The sequence below is a fragment of the Leptonychotes weddellii genome, chromosome 15, assembly GCF_054177405.1.
Source record: "Leptonychotes weddellii isolate Sample4059 chromosome 15, ASM5417740v2, whole genome shotgun sequence".
Classification (NCBI taxonomy): Eukaryota; Metazoa; Chordata; class Mammalia; order Carnivora; family Phocidae; genus Leptonychotes; species Leptonychotes weddellii.
Window position 1 is genome coordinate 37960553 of NC_138383.1, and position 20855 is coordinate 37981407.

Genomic DNA, 20855 nt, shown 5'->3' on the forward strand with positions numbered 1-20855 from the left:
ATGTCTCCTGGAATGTTAATTTATACTGTTATTCAGCTACTTTTTCAATGATGGGAAAATTCTTTAAAGTTACTTAAGGTTAACTTAAATTGCAAAAACTGTTTGCCTGAAATTTGTTCAACTGATGATGCTTTCTTTCCTTTTCTTTTGTTGTTGTTCTGCTTCCAGTAGCTGATAGTGTTGTCTTCTAAGTCTCTAAGAGATACCTGAGTTCATTTATGAAAGATGTAGAATTTTTAAATACATGGCATTTTCTGTGCTTGTTTTTTTTTTTTTTTCAGTGATATGTGCTTTGGTTGTTTTCAAAGGTTTGTGCTTTCTGGAAATCTGCATGGTGGCTCCGTGGTAGCAAGCTATCCTTTTGATGACTCTCCAGAACATAAGGCCACTGGAATCTATAGCAAAACCTCAGATGATGAAGTCTTTAAATACTTGGCAAAAGCCTATGCATCAAACCATCCCATAATGAGAACTGGTGCCCCTCATTGTCCAGGAGATGAAGATGAGACTTTCAAAGATGGGATCACAAACGGCGCACATTGGTATGATGTGGAAGGTATGGAAAGCCCGAATTTGCAATATTTTCCTCTTTGTTCATTTGGCTTTTCTTTTTTCTTTTCTTTTCTTTTTCTTTCTCCCTTCCTCCCTTTCATTAGGTAAGCTCTGTGCCCAATGTGGGGCTTGAACTCACTACCCCCCACCCCCACTGAGGTAAAGAGTCACATGCTATACTGACTGAGCCAGCCAGGTGCCTCTCATTTAGCTTTCTTATGAATACTCTGAGTGGAAAAGAGGAAACTTTGAGGAATTCTAATTTTTTTTTTTTTTTAAAGATTTTATTTATTTATTTGAGACAGAGAGAATGAGAGACAGAGAGCATGAGAGGGAGGAGGGTCAGAGGGAGAAGCAGACTCCCCGCCAAGCAGGGAGCCCGACGCGGGACTCGATCCCAGGACTCCAGGATCATGACCTGAGCCGAAGGCAGTCGCTTAACCAACTGAGCCACCCAGGCGCCCGAGGAATTCTAATTTTTAAAAATCTTTTTTTTATTTTGAAATTTTCAAACCCACAGTACAATTAAGACTACACAAAGGCCTATATATCCTTCATTTAAATTCACCAACGGTTATCTTACCCTAAGTGTTCCACCTCTCCCGTCCCTTCCTCCCCACACATTCTCTTTTGCCAAACCATCCAAAAGTAGGTTGCAGATTCCTTAATACTTCACCTCTAGGGGCGCCTGGGTGGCTCAGTTGGTTAAGCGACTGCCTTCGGCTCAGGTCATGATCCTGGAGTCCCGGATCGAGTCCCGCATCAGGCTCCCTGCTCGGCAGGGAGTCTGCTTCTCCCTCTGACCCTCCTCCCTCTCATGCTCTCTCTATCTCATTCTCTCTGTCTCAAATAAATAAATAAAATCTTTAAAAAAAAAAAACATTAAAAAAAAAAATACTTCACCTCTAAGTACCTCAGGATGTATTTTCCAAGTACGGGAACATTTTTGTATACAACCATATACTGTTGCCCTAACTGAGAGATCAACAGTAATTCAGGACTACCATCCTACATTCTATTACTCAAATTTCCTTTATTATTCCTCATTTCCTTTATAGCTCCTTTTCTTTCAGATCAGATCCAGTCAAAGTTCAAGCATTGCATTTGGCCCTTGTGCTTTTGTGGTTTCCCCAATGTAGAACCGTCATATCAATACTCTCTTTTCTTAAGAGAGTAAGTGAACTCGTCAAAGTGAATCCTTTGCTGAGTTCAGGCCAGTTGTCCTACAGAACATCCCATATTCTGGATCCTGGTCAAATTTTCCAGCAAGACTGCTATAGAACACATCACATCACATCAGGACGCACCTAAAGTGCATGTGCCATGTGGCCATGGTGGACATCTTAGTTAATGGGATGACCATCAGTTCTCTCCCTTTTATATAATGGCATGGTTTCCTTTTATATATATATATTTTTAAAGATTTTATTTATTTATTTGAGACAGAGAGAATGAGAGAGAGAGAGCACACGAGAGGGGGGAGGGTCAGAGGCAGAAGCAGGCTCCCCGCCGAGCAGGGAGCCCGATGCGGGACTCGATCCAGGGACTCCAGGATCATGACCTGAGCCGAAGGCAGTCGCTTAACCAACTGAGCCACCCAGGCGCCCCTCCTTTTATATTTTAATCTGTGGGGTGATCGTGGAATTTTTTTTTTTAATTGGTTGAACACACACACACACACATATATAACATGAAATTTGTTATTTTGACCATTTTTAAGTATAGAATTAAGTGGCATTCATTTCATTCACGGTGTTGTGCACCCATGTCCCCACTGCCTACTTAGAAAACTTTTTCAACATCCCAAACTTGGTAACCATTAAGCCAGAATTCTCCATTCCCTTCCAGTCTACTCTCTATCTCTGTGGATTTACCTATTCTAGATATTTCATAGAACTGGAATCACATAATGTTTGTCCTGCATCTGGCTTATTTCACTTAGCCTGATGTTTTTAAGGTTCATGCAATCTGTAGCATATATCAACACTTCATTGCTTTTTATGATGGAGAAGTATTCCATTGTATGTATATACTGCATTTTGTTTATCCATTCACCTATTGACGGGCACTGGATTGTTTTCATTTTTTGGCTGTTGCAAGTAATGCTGCTATGAACATTGGTGTACAAATATCTGTTTAAGTCCTTGTTTTTGGGGTGCCTGGGTGGTGCAGTCGGTTGAACGGCTGACTCTTGGTTTGGGCTCAGATCGTGATTTCAGGCTTGTCAGATTGACCCTGCACTCAGTACAGTGGGCTTAGGACTCTCTCTCCCTTCCCCACTTCTCCTCCCCCCTCCATTCATGCTCTCTCTTTCTCTCTAAAATAAAGAAATCTTAAAAAAACAAAATCCTTGGGGCACCTGGGTAGCTCAGTTGGTTAAGCAGCTGCTTTCGGCTCAGGTCATGATCCCAGGGTCCTGGGATCGAGCCCCGCGTCGGGCTCCCTGCTCTGCGGGGAGCCTGCTTCTCCTTCTCCCTCTGCCTGCCTCTCTGCCTACTTGTGCTCTCTCTATCTCTCTGTCAAATAAATAAATAAAATATTTAAAAAAAAAATCCTTGTTTTCATACCTTTTGGATATGTACTCAGGAGTGGCATTGTTGGATCATAAGGTAATTTTCTATTTAGTTTTAAAGAACCACCAAATTGTTTACCCCAGTGGCTGTACCATTTTACATTCCCACCAGTAATACATAAGGGTTCTCATTTTCCACAGAATATTTTTTTAAAAGAGTCATTAAGTAGGTTTGTTTACCTTTTCTTTTTAAATGTTATATAAACAGCTGTTGTGCTTTTTAAACTTTTGATGTCCTTTTAATAATAACTTTTTTGATTTTATGCAGCCTTAGACTAATTAAGACTAAGCAGAAAGAAGAAGTTAATTCATGGAAATGTCATCTGTATAAACTTGTTCTCCTGTTAGAATCTGCCGATGGTGAAATGCCTTAGCCCTTCCTTACTTTTTTACTGGCAGTTAATTACATTATAAAGTGTCTTATGACATTTCTTTTAATGTGCCTTTATTTAAATCTTTGAATTATTCTTTTTTTTTTTTTTTTTAAGATTTTATTTATTTATTTGAGAGAGAGAATGAGATAGAGAGCATGAGAGGGGGAAGGGTCAGAGAGAGAGGCAGACTTCCTGCTGAGCAGGGAGCCCAACGTGGGACTCGATCCCGGGACTCCAGGATCATGACCTGAGCCGAAGGCAGTCGCTTAACCAACTGAGCCACCCAGGCGCCCAAATCTTTGAATTATTCTTTGACTTTATGTGTCAAGCACTGTTTACCCAAAATGAGTCCTAAGTTTCAGGACTTGATACTTTTGAGAATTTTTTGATTCCCCTATAGTTTCTACCAATATTTCTGGTATGTAACAAACATCCACAAGAGGTTTAAAATAATTAGAAGCCATTTCTGCCCATAACAACTAGAGGTGATTTGAAAATCATTTATTTTCTTTTGTAGATAAGGGACATACTTTGATGTTTAATCCCATTTCAGTCTTCAGCAAACATTTAATAAAACCTGACTTCATGAACTAATGGTTTTGTGATGTAGTCAAGTTGCTTCATTAATTGGAGATATTATTTAAGATAATGAATTAAAAATAATTTACTTTTCTTTTTTTGGAGAAAATTGTAAACAGAAAGTAATTTTTTGATGATTAAAGAAGGTAAATCTATGTTATACTATTAAAAAAATAGGGTGCTGCCTTCACAGTAAGTAAGATTATTTGGTTAAACCAGATACCAGATTTTTTGATTCTTCAAACATCTGAAGAAGCTACATTTTGCTGCTGCCATTATTATTGTTTTTATGAACGTCAACTTTTCTCCTTTTCCAGCTGGATGGTCAGACATATTTTCTGTTATTTCTACAACTAGCTTATATCTCTTCCTGCCCCAGCAATATTGAGCAGTTTTAAGAGTTTCAACAGGGCAGATTCACTTTGTTTATCTTATGTAGGACTGCAGTGAGTAAGATATTGTAAAACCTTGTGACTAGGCATGTACTCAGACCTGGATGTCCTGGAGTAATTTGACGCTTTATGTGATGTATTTACAAAATCTAGCTCAAAGTAGTATATACTTTTAGAGCTAAAAGTGAATATATTGATCTATTTCAACCCTTTTGCTTTATAGGAAATCAGGACCCCGGAGAGGAAATAACTTGTACAATATCATTTATTCCTTTAGCAAATATTTACTGAGCCTCTGCCACATCCCATATACTGGGTTAGGTGATGGGAGCAAAAAGGTGGGAGCAAAATAGGAACAATTTCTGCTCTCAAGGATCAGACAGTGTATTAGAAGTATGGGATATGGAGTGATCTGGCCCCACCATGTTCATGTTGGTTACCAGGGTTGACTCAGCATATCTAGCTGCCTATGTGGGTGGGCCTTGCTTCTCTCAACATGTTTCTCAAACCTGCAGGATCCCTCTAGGGAATGACTCTCCTAATAAGGCCTCTGAATGAATAGTCATGCTCTGCTACTAAAGCCTCCTATTGTGAGAGCCTAAGCTGAACTTATTCATAGAGCAGGCCTTCTTTTTTTTTAACCACAATGTACTGATTTGTATGCCTTTTGTCTACCATTCTTTTTTTCTTTCTTCACAGTTAAGGAGACATAATAATCATCTGATGGTTTAATATGTTTATTCCAAAGCAAATTTAATGAAACTGAGTGGTAGTTTTAGGTCAACTTTTAAGAATTGCCTTCTTTTAACTTACAAAATACTAAAAAGGACAAGTAACCCCACGCCACCTATAATTGAAATTATATGATCAAAAGTCACAATTTGATATAATTTTTAGAAGCTTACTTAGGCAGAATGCTGTTATATTTTTTTCTTGCAGATAGAAGAACTCTGGAAGGCAGTGTAGCATAGTGCCTAAGGGCAGAGCTTTGGAATCCTGCTGCCTTGAGTTTGAATCCCCGCTCTGCTGTTGACTAGAAGCATGTGTGTGGGTGTGTGTGTGTGAGAGAGAGAGACAGAGACAGAGACAGAGAGGGAGAAAGAAAGAGAAGCTTGGGCAAGTGAAGTAATTTCTCTGGGACTCATTTCCCACATATATAAAAGGAAGACAAATACTATCTACCTCATAGGATTGTGAGGCCCAGGTGAGAATGGATGTCAAGCACTTAGCCTAGCAGCTGACACCATGGCCACTTATCTGGTGGAATTTAAACTTCAGGAGGGGTGCGCCCGGGTGGCTCAGTTGTTAGTTGTCTGCCTTCTGCTCAGGTCATGATCCTGGGGTCCTGGGATCGAGCCCCGCATTGGGCTCCCTGCTTAGCGGGAAGCTTGCTTCTCCCTCTCCCACTTCCCCTGCTTGTGTTCCTTCTCTTGCTGTGTCTCTCTCTGTCAAATAAATAAATAAAATCTTAAAAAAAACACAAAACTTCAGGAGGGCAAGAACTTGATTTATTCATTTTTCAGTTTTCTGTTTCTAGCACAGAGAACTGTGCCTGGTCTATAGAAGGTAAACAATAAGCCTTTTTTGAATTTTGAATAAATGAATTGTTGCCATCTGAGAAATGAGAACACAGTTATTTAAAATCTTAGATGATCTTTAGACAAGATAATCTTACAAAAATTTATAAAAATATTCCTCCTAATTTTATTCACACTCTGAGAAAATAAGTTGTCTTACTGATAGATCTAAGATCAGTATTTTTCAAACTTTTTTTTTAAAGATTTATTTATTTATTTGAGAGAGAGAGAGAGAGAGCATGAGTGGGAGGGGCAGAGGGGGAGTGAGAGAGAGAGAGAATCCGAAGCAGACTTCACGCTTGGAGCATGGAGCCCCACAAGGGGATTGATCTCACCACCCCGAGATTACCACCTTAGCGGAAACCAAGAGTTGGACGCTTAACCAACTGTGCCATCCCAGGCGTCCTGAAACTTCTTTTTTTTTTATTGTAATTTACAATGTAAAATACCTTTCAGTCATTTAAATACATTTCGTATTTGTGTGTACATAAAACTGAAACAATTTCATGAAATAGTACTTTGTGATGTATTCTGGTATTTTTTTTTCTAGGCTCTACTAGTTCATTAAACAAAAAATGCTTATCTGAACCTACTTATATATCTCACAGTCCACTAATGGGTCATGACCTACAGTTTATTTATTTATTTTTTTAGATTTTATTTATTTGACAAAGAGAGACACAGCGAGAGAGGAAACACAAGCAGGGGGAGTGGGAGAGGGAGAAGCAGGCTTCCCGCGGAGCAGGGAGCCGGATGCGGGGCTCGATCCCAGGACCCTGGGATCATGACCTGAGCCGAAGACAGAGGCTTAACGCCTGAGCCACCCAGGTGCCCCATGACCCACAGTTTAAAAGTACAGTTTTTGTTCACTCTTGGTAAAATTGATTTATTTTCAAATTCTAAGTAAGAACAAAACACCTTATAAATTGTGTGTAGTAACTTACTATTTAGGCTTTTTATTTTGTCCTGTCTTGTTACGTCAGCCATTTCCAGTAAGGACTGAGCCATATGTATGTATCTGAGATGACCTACTTTTAGACTGTTTTCCTTATATGAATGAGTACTGAGATAAGAAATTGGTCAGAAATATTGTCAGGCCTGTGTGTTGTTCATGTGAGTCTGTGTGTTCTCTAGTTAGGTCAGCTGCCATAGGCTTAAACTTACATCTTTTTAAACCACTGCTAACTTGGGGCTGAGTCTTTTCAAACTGGTAATTATGAGTTTTTTTTCTCCTTTGGAAGAAGAAATTTTTCTGTGAATTTATCAAACTTTCTTCCTTCTCCTTTTATACTTTATTTGAACCTTTTCCCCCTTCTCCTTTTATGGGCAAAGAGTTATAAAATGTGACCAGATAGCATATAATGTAACTAATTCAGTTTTTTTGTGAGAATAAACGTCTTTGATCACGTGGGCAGGTATTCTCTGCATAAAGTGGAGGTCAGACTGAGCAGCACTAATGTGCTCTAAATATATTGAGGTGTATTTGGCTTGAGGTAGATGGTTGCCGGAAAGGGGAAAGCATGGGGAAAATAATTACCAAATTGTTTTGAACAGCATGAAAGGTTATATATGGTCCAAGAAGGAACTGAAAAGCTTATTCTTGAGGGGCATATTCTGTGTCATTGAATAGGGCATTATGGTGAGGACATGGAGAAAAAGGAACCCTGGTACAGAGTTGGTGGGAATACAAGCTGGCGCAGCCATTGTTGACAACAGTATGGAGGTTCCTCAGAATATTAAAAATAGAAATACCATATGATCCAATAATTCCACTATTGGGTATTTACCCAAAGAAAATAAAAACACTAATTTGGAAAGATACATGATATGCATCCCTATGTTTATTGCAGTATTATTTACAATAGCCAAGAGATGGAAGTAACCTAAGTATCCATCAATAGACAAATGGATAAGGAAGATGTGATGTGTATACACACACACACACGTATATACACATTATATACGTATACACACACAAATATGTGTGTATATGTATACACACAATGGAATATTACACAGCGTTAAAAGGGATGCAGTTGTGCCATTTGAGACAACATGGATGGAGGGTGTTATACTCAGTGAAATAAGTCAGACTGAGAAAGACAAATAGCATATGATTTCACCCATAAGTAGAATCTAAACAAACGAATGAATGAATAAAAAAATAAATAGCTGAATCAAACCTATAAGTACAGAGAACAAACCGATGTTTGCCAGAGGGGAGGGGGTGGAGGCGTGGGCAAAGTCGGTGAGGGGGAGTGGGCAATACAGGCTTCCAGTTATGGAATGAAGAAGTCAAGGGAGTAAAATACGCAGCAGAAGGACTGCAGTCAATGATATCATAATGGTGATGTGTTGGGATAGGTGGCAGCTACACTTGCCGTGAACATGGCAAAGTGTATGAACTTGATGAATCACTGTGTTGTACACCTGAAGCTAAGGTAACATTGTGTATTAACTATACTCAAATAAATAAAAAGCAAACAAACGCAGGGTATTATGGATTAATCATATGATGCCAGAAAATTGTAATCTATTTAAAACAAAGAATCAAATGGACAGTGCAGAACTGAAAAAAATGCAATATCTGAAATTAAGAATAGACAAATCCATAAATACAGTAGGAGATTTTAAACATGTCTCAGTATTTGTTAGATCACAAAGACAAAAATATCAGTAAGGACACAGTAGATTTAAACAACATAAATAAACCAACCTGACTAATGAACATATACAGAATATTGTCCTCGTATCTAATTTTCCTGCAGTCTTCAGTAATTTGAAGTAGAGGGGAAAGTATACTTATGGAAGATGTGTCTGGTTTTATTAGTGTTTGTATTACTTTGTTTTTAGAATTATATATTACAAGCAAAGTAGCAAACCTACAGAAACCTAAAGCATTCTTATACCTTTGCTTGTTTCACATATTAATGGGATCAAGTCTAAACTTAATAGCATGACACTAAAGGTCGCAGAGTCTGACTCAACCCTACATTTCTGGTCTTCTCTCCTACTTCTCCCCTGTCATTGAACTACTTGTCCTTTCCCCAAAACGTGAACCTTGGGCTATTTTCTGGGATGCTTTTCTCCAGTTCCACGTAGTGGAAGCTCTAGGGTCACTGTCACTGTCTTACCTTCCTAGAGCTTTTTTTTTTTTTTTTAAAGATTTTATTTATTTATTTGACCGAGAGAGACACAGTGAGAGAGGGAACACAAGCAGGGGGAGTGGGAGAGGGAGAAGCAGGCTTCCCATGGAGCAGGGAGCCCGATGCGGGGCTCGATCCCAGGACCCTGGGATCATGATGAGCCGAAGGCAGATGCTTAACGACTGAGCCACCTAGGCGCCCTCCTAGAGCTTTTTTTGATACCATCAATATGATGCTTGTCCAGTTATGTTGTTTATAGTTTTTTTGTGTCTCCTGCTAGAGTGTGAATTATTTGATCATAAGGACAGTGTGGTACTATTCATTTGGAGTTATCTTTATACAAAATGTATTGGCAGGGAAAGAGTGCTAGAGGAAGAGAGACTAGGGAGGTGTTTACAGTTCTTTGGAGCAAGGTTTGTTTTTTTTTTTTTGGAGATAAGGGCTTTATCTAGAGGAATGCTGTGGGAATAAAGAGGGAGTATGAGATATAAGAAATTGTGCAAAAAGAACTGCAGGATTGATCATCCATTAGATGGTAGAACAGAGTGTCAAAAAGAGGACCCAAAGGTATAACTTGGAGGTTTTGAGCCTGGAAAAGTGATTGAACCTGGGAAAACTAATTGGAGGAGTATGTGTGTGTGTTCGTGTTCTCTTCAGGTGGTAGAGGAATGAAGATCGGGGATGGTACTTGATGCACTAGTTACAAGTACCCAGTGGGCAGTTGGGAAATAGGCTCTGAAAATTGGGAGAGAAGTCAGGATGATAAAGAGATTTAGCAGTTTTGAGATGTGGAAAGCGTATGGCAGCGTATATGATTTTGAAAATTGAATTGATACTGTGTCCTGGCATAATTTAATTGCTTAGAGCTGGAGCCAGAAATTCAATTAGAATATATATGTATAATAGAATACATCCCTGGGTGTATTCAGGCGCCTGGGTGACTCAGTCGGTTAAGCGTCCACCTTCGTCTCGGGTCGTGATCCCAGGGTCCTGGGATTGAGCCCCACATCGGGCTCCCTGCTCAGCAGGGAGCCTGCTTCTCCTTCTCTTGCTCCCCCTGCTTGTGCGCGCGCGTGCGCTCTCTCTCTCCCTCTGATAAATAAATAAATAATAAATAAATAAATAAAATCTTTTAAAAAAATAGAGTACATATATAAATGAACAGATGGGTGGGGTTTGGGTTTTTTTTTTTTTTTTTAACCTCTAAAGTGAATGTACTCCTGGCATTTGCACCGGGATGTTTTCTTTAAGGAATGCTGGAAGTTCAGATATTAATTTTCGGTCCATTGTTCATGTTTAAGAATACTATTGATAATCAAATGTGCATTAGTAAAGTGCTTTGGTCTTATGTGATCTTGTATATTAAGGAGGTGCTTGGACCTCTTCCTTTTTCTCTGTTTTTTTTTTTTTTTTTAAAAGATGTTATTTATTTATTTGACAGAGAGAGACACAGCAAGAGAGGGAACACAAGCAGGGGGAGTGGGAGAGGGAGAAGCAGGCCTCCCGCCGAGCAGGGAGCCCGATGTGGGGCTGGATCCCAGGACCCTGAGATCATGACCTGAGCCGAAGGCAGACGCTTAACGACTGAGCCACCCAGGCGCCCCCTTTTTCTCTGTTTTAATCTGAGTGCTGCCTAATTTGAAAGGAAAGCAAAAGGTAAAACGGTTCTCAAACAGAATATTTGCTTCTACTCGAGTCATGAGTTTGCTTTAGTAAACTAAAATATAGCCTTTAGGAGCAGCGAAGTTGTATATTTTGTAATGTGATAGACTTACATGAAGGTTGAGAACCAACCATTAATCACTACTTTAGGCTTTGGTACCTTAAATCTTCAGATCTGAGGTCTAGATATTAGATGTGCTTTTTTTTCTTTTCTTTTTTCTTTTTTCTGTTTAACTCAGGTGGTAGAGAATGGGAAAGTACTTTAAAAAAAAGGAAAATGCAGTTCAAAGAGCTGTGTGAGAGATCATGTTGACCAACTTGAACAAAACTGAAAATAGATGCAGGACTGTGTAATTTAGTTTAACTTTGTAGAACCATATCATTAGCAAATATATATTCAGTGGGAGTGGTGAAGGAAATAGATAAAGTTGCTGAGAATACAAAGACCAAGTTCAGTTAAGATTTGCTCGAAGTAAACTTGAATTTAAAGACCTGGAATATGGGGAATTTTTTTAAAGGGCAACCTCGGTTTTTTTCTATTCATTTGACCCAGATGTCCCACTTAAAATTTTTTATGAGCACTATGCTCATTAGCTTTTAAAAATATCTCAGGGAGTACAAAATTATCACTTAAAACTCACTTATTATCTATAAATAAATTGTTCACAAATGTCAAAATTGTGAGAACTTCTCACTAGTCCCTGTATTTTTTTCTTTTAAGATTTTATTTATTTATTTGCCAGAGGGAGAGAGAAAGAGCACAAGCAGGGGGAGTGGCAGACAGACGGAGAAGCAGGCTCCCTGCTGAGCGAGGAGCCCCATGTGAGACTCAGTCCCAGGACCCTGGGATCATGACCTGAGCTGAAGGCAGACGCTTAACCAACTGAGCCACCCAGGTGTCCCTGAAGTAGTTTTGTTTTTGTTTTTGTTTTTTAAAGACTTATTTATTTGTCAGACAGAGAGAGAGACAGCACACACAAGCAGGGGGAGTGGCAGGCAGAGGGAGAAGTGGGCTCCCTAATGAGCAAGGTGGGGACTCGATCCCAGGACCCTGGGATCATGACCTGAGCTGAAGGCAGACACTTAACAGACTGAACCACCCAGGAGTCCCTACTTTGAAGTAGTTTTATTAAAGAAATAGCAGTAAGCTCCAAATTTGAATCTACAGTGGAAATTGCCTATCTATATTCCTATACTCCAAAATGTTTTTCCTGTAAAATTTCCTAATATGTTGCGATTTTTTTCTGTAAAAAATTTATAGGGTTCTTATATAATACAGTTTGATACTTTATAGTTTGGCCTACTAAGGCAAGTTAAAATAAACTTGGTATGTTTAATTCTTAACACTGAAACATTGATTTTTTTTTTTCTATTGACTTTCTGCTTGAGAGGTAAGAGTGAGTCATTTATTAGTTCCCTGTTTTTGAATGAAGGGTTCCTCTCCTCCCCCGACAAAGCTAGATCTCTATAGTGAAAACAGTAATAGGGACTGGTTCCATGATAAGGCTGAATTGAGTGTCCTGAAGCATATGAAAATTTGTTTTTAGACAAGTGAAGGAGTTTAATGGGTATGAGTAGATCCTTTTATCAGATTTAGCCACCCATAATAATTACTGTTGATCACAATTTGTTGTACTACTGGACAGATTCCTAATGGTTACATTTTTAGTCTTGTTTTTGATGCTGCTAAAGGAATGAAAGCATTATAGGTTTCATAGTACATTGCATTCAGTTTTTTCTGAACAAAGAAAACTTTGGATTGGTAGGTAGCATTTTTTTTTTAAGTTTTTTTTAGTTTAATCTCTACAACATGGGGCTCGAACTTACGACCTGAGATCAAGAGTTGTACACTCTTCTGACTGAGCCAGCCAGACACCCAGGTAGGTAGGTTTAAAAGCAAAATTTATACCATTTTTCTTTCTTTGTCAATTCTCCTTGTGAGTAGAGGAAATAATCTAAATCAGTGGTTTTCAAACTGAGGTATGTGTGTGGAGAAGGAAGAGACCTGTTTCGATAACTTTATGGAAATAAATTTCCAGATCTTCCATACCTACTCTTTCCTAAAATTGATTGGCCTGAGAGAGATGCTTACTGTGGGGGTTCGATCACATGTCCTCTTTGCCCACTTGACTGAAGATAGGCATAGTTTTCTACCTACCTGAAGCTCACTATGGTATGTTGACTCAGTTTTACAAAATTCCAGGGCACCAAAACAAAAGGGACAATTTTACTTTAACAGTATCATAAAAGCATCACACCAAACTTCTCATTAAAAGGTATTTTTGGGGCACCTGGGTGGCTCAGTCAGTTGAGCTACGGACTCTTGATTTCAGCTCAGGTCATGATCTCAGGGTCATGAGATTAAGCCCCACATTGGCTCTGCATTCAGCGGGGTGTCTGCTTGGGATTCTCTCTCCTTCTCTCTCTGCCCCTCCCCCCATAATAAATAAATAAATCTTTTTTAAAAAACATATTCTCAGGGGCGCCTGGGTGGCTCAGTTGTTAAGCATCTGGCTTCGGCTCAGGTCGTGATCCCAGGGTCCTGGGATCAAGTCCTACATCAGGTTCACTGCTCAGTGGGGAGTCTGCTTCTCCCTCTGCTTTTGCCCTCCCCCCTGCTTGTGCTCTCTCTCTTATGCTCTCTCTCTCAAATAAATAAAATCTTTAAAATAAATAAATAAATATATTTTCAGTAACTATTACCTGTTTATTAAAATTTATAATTTTGCCTTTCTGATAAATTTTATGCCAGTAGTTATTGTAATAATTCAATCTAAAAGACAAAAATTAGTACTTAGGGCATTAGAAATTGAAAATTAAGGAAAATTTAAGTATGTATACATACATACTATAGTTTGAAGTGTTACAGGATGATCAGTGTAAGACTTTGAACCATATAAGTATATCACATTCAAATAACAATCTGTGGATGAAGCGGAATAGAAATATAAGTTCAAGTAGAAAAAGGGAAGATGTAAAATTCCTATTGTTAAAGAAGAGTATATGTTCACACAAGTTTTAAATAGATGATTCCAGGAATTAAATCTATATTTTTATTTATTTGGGTACATCTAAAATAATAATGTAAAAGTTATATTTAAAAGTATAAAAATTATACCATCCAGGAAATTACACTGTTTGCAACTATTTAAACTTAAGAGGAAAACTTTTAGATACCAACTTAAAAATATGTAAAGCACTGCATAATTTTTCAAAAATTATTTTAGTATGAATAAACAAGTTTGAAGGTCATTGGCTTAGAAGCCCCCTGAGAGACTAATGGATAATAGAGGCTTGCTTATTTATGATTGTTAATAAGTCAGATAAATAACAGATCCTTTTATACTATTAATAAAGTGCTTTATTGCTTTGAGGCATGCCTGTAATGAATGTTCCACTTCCCAAATTTAAATTTTCCTTAATTGGATAAAGATACTGTTCTGAGGTCTGATATTTAATCCTTTAGTCTGTTTTGAGCCACATGACATCACCTTAAAAAAAGCAAACATATTAACTGAATCTGGAAGTAGCTCAGCTGCCAGTAACATCAGGCTTATCTACAGATTAATGGCTGTTCTGTTACAGGGAACTGTAGCTTTGTATAGGTAGGTTTTTTTGTTACTGAGGAAAAGATCAAGACAACAAGATCTAAACCAGCTGCCTAGTTAAGATTACTCATTGATAGGCACCTGGGTGGCTCAGTCGGTTAAACGTCTGCCTTCGGCTCAGGTCATGATCCCGGAGTCCTGGGATCGAGTCCCGCATCAGGCTCCTTGCTCAGCGGAGAGCCTGCTTCTCCCCTGCCTGCCGTTTCCCCTGCCCCCTGCTTGTGCTTGCTCTCTGTCTCTCTCTCTTGCTCTCTCTGTGTCAAATAAATAAATAAATAAAATCTTTAAAAAAAAAAAAGATTACTCATTGACATTTAGTATTGGTAAAATAAATGTTAAGTTTAATATAGATAACAAATAATGCCTATTTGTAGCACCTCGCAAAAGAAAATTCTTAAGTTATTCATAACTCAGTTAATATCTTCATTTGCTTCTAGGTTTTTTTAGATGATTTAAAAAAAACAATTTCTAAAGTGAAACTTGAAGCTAGTGAATAAAAACTTTCTGATATTCTAGAGTTAGGATAGCTTTTTTAGGGCGCCTGGGTGGCTCAGTTGGTTGGGCAACTGCCTTCGGCTCGGGTCATGATCCCAGGGTCCTGGGATCGAGTCCCACATCGGGCTCCCTGCTCGGCAGGGAGTCTGCTTCTCCCTCTGACCCTCCCCCCTCTCATGTGCTCTCTCTCATTCTCTCTCACACAAATGGATTAATAAAATCTTTAAAAAAAAAAAAAAGGATAGCTTTTTTATATTTTTTTTGTATTGCAATTAAAAGTTTAGTTTGCTACTATTCACATTGGTGGGTCCCTATGAGTTTAGAAATGTAGATTAAGTAGATACCACAACTCATAAGTTGCTTTCTGAGAATAGTTTATTATTATAGACTCAGAGGAAATTTGCTTTACTTTTTTGAGATTTCATTAAGAAAAGGATATTCTGTATATAGCTTTCTATTACTGATTTCTATGTAATTCCATCATGTCAAAGAATATACCTTATATGATTTCAGTTCTTGTACATTTGTTAAGTTTGTTTTACAACCCAGCATGTTGTCTGTCTTGATGAGTGTTCCATTTGTACTTGGAAAGAGTGTGCATGCTGCTCTTGTTTGGTGGGATGTGCTATAAATGTCATTTAGATCTAGTTGATGGTAGACTTGAATCGTAATGTTTTCTTGGTCAATTGAGCCTTTTATCATTATGTAATATCCCTCTTTAACCCTGGTACTTTTCCTTGTTCTCAAGTCTACTTTAGCTGATACCACTATAGCCCCTCCAATTTTGTTTTGTGTTCGCATAGTATATCTTTTTCTCTTCTTTTACTTTTAACTTGCCTATACCATTATATTTAAAGGGAGTTTCTTGGGGTGCCTGGGTGGCTCAGTCGGTTAAGCATCTGCCTTCCGCTCAGGTCATGATCCCGGGGTCCTGGGATCAAGCCCCTCATTAGGCTCCCTGCTCAACGGAGAGCCTCCTCCTCCCTCTCCCTCTGCCTGCTGCTCTGCCTACTTGTGCTCTCTCTTTCTCTCTAAATAAAATCTTAAAAAAAATAAAGTGAGTTTCTTATAGACAGCATGTAATATGCAATAGTATGAATGAATCTCAGAAGCATTGTGCTGAGTGAAAGTAGCCTCATACAAAAGGCTTTACATTACATGATTTCATTTATATGACATTCTGGGAAAGCAAAAATATAGGCAAAGGAATTAGATTAGTGGTTGCCCAGAGCCTGGGAGCTGGGGGAAAGGAACTTCCTGGGATGACACAAATGTTCTGTATCTTGATTGTGGTGGGGCTTATATGAATGTACACATTATACTATATACTTAAAAGGGATGACTTTTACAGTATATAAACTGTGACTCAATAAAACCGCATGTTGGTTAGAGAGATTGTCAGAATTGTTTTGAATCAGTTAACTCATACTTGAGTATAAGGGAACTGAGAAACTCTGTATGTTTCAAAGAAGAATAAAGTTTAAAGTATCATGCAAAAAGATATATCTTTATATGCTGTTTTATAACCTTTTTTGTTATTATATGGTAAATATCATGCCCATAAATGTGTGTCCACAATACCTTATATAGTTGCACAGTAGCCCATTTTATATAATTATAAACTGATCCCCCATTTTTGGATAGTCAGGTTGTTTCCAGTTTTATTCTCCTTCAATTTAAACACTGTAGTCCTCATCTTTGTAGCTATTATCTTGGAATAAATTCCTGGAAAAGAAATTTCTCTGTTAAGGTCATGCCAAAGATTTTATACCCATAATTATTAAATTATTACCCAGGAGTGTTCTATACTCCCTTATTTTATGTTTTTTTCCTTAGTCTCTTTTTAAAATTTTTAAGGTAGTTTTTTGATCAACAAATATTTTACAGTTGTTACTAGTTAAATCTATCATTTTTTTCCTTTTATGCTTTCATACTACTTTGCTGTCAAACTTAGAAAGGTTCTCCTCAAAAAAAAAAGAAAGAAAAGAAAAAGAAAGATTCTCCTCATCCTGAGAGTACAAAAATATTTATGTTGGCTTCCAGTTTTGCTTACGGTTTCATTTTTACATCAAATTCCATATGGATTTAAGAGTTTATTTGGTATGATATGAGGTAAAGCTCACCTGTATTTTTTGTCACATAGTTAACCAGTTGTTCATTTAACAATTACTGACTAATTCATTCCCCCTTGGTCTTAAGTGTGTCTTTAATCATATTGCAAATGCTTTTATTTCTGTGCTTTCTACTTTGTTCTGTTGGTCTGTTTATTTTGATAAACTGCTTTAGTAAGTACAGTTTTAAGACATTTTAATATGTGGCAATGCAAGTCCCCATTGTCATTCTTATTTTTTAATGTTTTCTTGGATATTCTCACCCATTTGTTTTTCCAAATTCTAGATCATTTTGTCCAGTTCCAATAAAAATCTGTTTTTCTGAGTAGTATTTGTAAATTAATTTCAGGGAAATTTAATATTTTTATAAGCCTCCTATCTAGAGGCATGAAATCTACATCCCTCAGTAAAATTTAATAATGTTAATTTATATTAGGCATTTTATTACATTTAATCCTACATGTGTTATAGGTTTTGTTGCTGAGATCTTTTTTTCTGTTACGTTTTCTGATTATTGGTGAAATATGGGGAAGGAATTAGTTTTTGTATTTTTTTTTTAAGATTTCATTTATTTATTTGACAGAGAGAGACACAGCTAGAGAGGGAACACAAGCAGGGGGAGTGGGAGAGGGAGAAGCAGGCTTCCCGCGGAGCAGGGAGCCCGATGCAGGGCTCGATCCCAGGACCCTGAGATCATGATCCAGGCCAAAGGCAGCCGCCTAACAACTGAGCCACCCAGGCGCCCCTGTATTGTTTTTCTGTAGTGTAGTCATCCTTTTATTTCCAATATTTACATGGCTTTCTGTTAAATAGGGTCTTATCAAAGGAAAATTTGGGGACTATATGTCAAGATTTAATGAAGATTTTGTATTTCCACTAGATTCTATGCTGTGAAGCTATAATTAACTCCACAAAGATGTGTTACAGTTAGGTACACTATTCACTGTAATATTTCCTCAAATCTATAGGACCTACAAAAAGAGTTTTGTCTCCATGAATCTGACTTTCAGTTTTAGATTGTTTCTAAAGTTATATGATAAAAAAAAAAGTCGCTACAGTGAGTGATCTGTGGGACTAGAGGCCACTGAATGTAATTTCTTCTCTTAAAGTCTTATTTTCAAAGACTTCTTCCTTTCTACCCCCACCCTGGGAATATATTTCTATGTGTCATTGATTGGCACTGGCTAGTTACAGTACTATTAAAGTTAAGTCTAAAAAGTGGATTAGATAATATTCCAAAATATTACTGTAAACTTGGTCTTCTTGTTGCTCTTAGCTAGTGTTTCTTAAATTGCCACTGAAGTAAGACAATTAAGGGACAGACAAAAGAATGCCAGGACTCAAGCCTGGTGATTATAGTGTTGTAAGTAGTCTCCTTCACTGCCTTCTGGCATAATTAAAGTATGAGTTGGCCATGTTTGCAATTTAACACAGCTATTAAGTTTTACATATGCAAAAGAACATATTAGCTCATACTTGCATTGCTCTGAAATTATTATTTTTATGTGTTCTGTATTTTCCTTCCTCACCAAGACTCTAGACTATGAATGAAGGTATGTCTCTTATTTATAAATCCCTATAATCTTAGTATAATGTCTTAAACACAATGACCATTATACTATGACTAATACAGTAGTAAAAATTGGAAAAGACTAATAAATATTATATATGATGAACAGTATGTGTATGTCCACATGTGTACATACAAGTGAGAATTAACCAAAGATGATCATAGATGCCAGACCCAAAGTGAGTACCAAGATGCTGGACAATAAGAGAAAGCCAAAAGATGGATACCTTGCCTTCTAAGAAGAATGTTAAGACCAAGTTACTGGGCTTGTGGTGATTATAAACATGCATATATTCTGGGAAGACAAAGTCTTTGACATCTCTATATAGATGTTCAGTGGGCATCTCAAATTTAATACATTCAAAACAGAAATCTTAATTACCTACTTAGTTTCATTCTTTCAACAGATATTTACTGAAGGACTACTGTGTGCCAGATACTGTTCTGGTGCTTGGACTATCCATCAGTGGGTATAACAAATATCTCTGCCCCTGTGTTGCTTATAATCTAGCAGAGAGAAATAGGCAGTAAATAATAAACTTAGTAGGTAAATTGTTAAGTACTGTAGAAAAAAGAAAAAGTACAAAAGGGTGAGTGGAATTGTGAGTGTTGGTGGGATGGGCTTGAGGATAATGGTGGGGAGAAGCAAGTAGCAACTTTAAGTGGGGAAGTCAAGTTGAAATTGGAGCAAAGAGCTGGAGGTGAGGGAATTAGTCAAGCAGGGATATCTGGGAGAAGGGCATACGAGGCAAAGGAGTAGCTAGAGCAAAGATCCAAAGTCAGGAGGTACCCAGTGTATCCAGTGAACTGCAGGGAGGTCATGTGGCAGATGCAGAGCCAGTGATGGAGAGAGTATGAAAGAAGGTTAAAGTGGGGAGGGAAATGGTAGAAGACAAATCACGTAGGGCCTTAGGCCACTCTAAAGACTTTGGCTTTTAGTCTGAGTGAAAAAGAGAGTCATCATACAGAAGAGTAACATCTGACTTACATTTTAACAGAATTAATCTGGCACCTCTGTTGAAAAAAGAATATAGAAGGGCAAGGGCAGGTACAGGGAGAACTGTTAAGAGTGATTGAAGAAATCCAGGCAGAGAAAGATGGTGGCTTGTACGAGGGCAGCGGCCATGGAGGTGAGGAGAAATCTTTGGATTCTGGATTTTGAAGTTAGAGCTACCATGATTTTCTGATGCTTTAGATTGGGATGTGACTCCAAAGGCTTTTGGCCTGAGCAGCTGTAAGGATGGAAGTGCCATCAGCCATGATAGGAGAGACTGCAGGTGGAGCAGGTTCAGAGAAGATGAAGATATGTTAAGTTTGTGATATTCAAGTAGAGATGTTGAATAGACAATCGGATGTACAAGTCTGGAGTCTGGGAAAGAGGTCTAGGCTAGAGATAGAAATTTGAGAGTTGTCAGCCTGTAGATAATATTTAAACCATGAGACATCAAGGGAATAAGTAAGAGAAGAGGACCAAAGACAGAGCTTAGGCATGTCATAGGTTCTTCCTTTGTTCTCCTTTTAGATAGTTAATGGCACTACTATCTCCCTAGTTTCTCTAGCCAAAAATCTGGAAGTCATCCTTGATTCTGTATAAACAAACCCTTTCTAAATCCAAATCTACCTGCTTCATGTCCAATACTAACCTAGTCCAAGCCATCACTTTCTTCTAATTCTTCACTCTGCTTCACTTTTACCCCCCACCCCCAGTCATTCTCCACCCAGCAGTTGGAGAATGATCTTTTAAAAAGGCAATTCGTGGGGCACCTGGGTGGCTCAGTTGGTTAAGTGTCCAACTTTTGATATCAGCTCAGGTCTTGGTCTCAGGGTCATGAGTTCAAGCCCTGCATTGGGCTCCATGTTGGGCGTGGAGCCTACTTTTTTTTTTTTTTTAAAGGCAATTCAGATCATATCACACTTTTGTTCAAAACCCTCCAATGTCCTGGGTAGCAAGGGAAGCAATCAACAGAGTAAAAAAGCAGTCTATGGAAAATATTTGTGAACCATATATGTGATAAAGGGTTAATATTTAGAATATATAAAAAACTCCTACAACTCAAAAACAAACAAACAAAAAACCCACAAGTAATCTGATTAAAAATGGGCAAAGGACTTGACTAGACATTTCTTCAGAGAAAATATACAAATGGCCAACAAGTATATGAAAAGATACTCAATATCACTAATCACCAGTGAAAAGCAAATCATAACCTCAATGAC

General features: G+C 38.0%; 1 protein-coding gene across 1 annotated transcript in view; it reads left to right on the forward strand.

The window, feature by feature from the left end:
• Nucleotides 1-20855, forward strand: part of CPD (carboxypeptidase D) — a 75709-nt gene that overhangs the window by 6217 nt on the left and 48637 nt on the right. The window contains exon 2 of the mRNA XM_081805524.1: nucleotides 309-556. Coding sequence (XP_081661650.1) covers nucleotides 309-556 — 248 coding nt within the window. The remainder of the gene's footprint in view (nucleotides 1-308; nucleotides 557-20855) is intronic.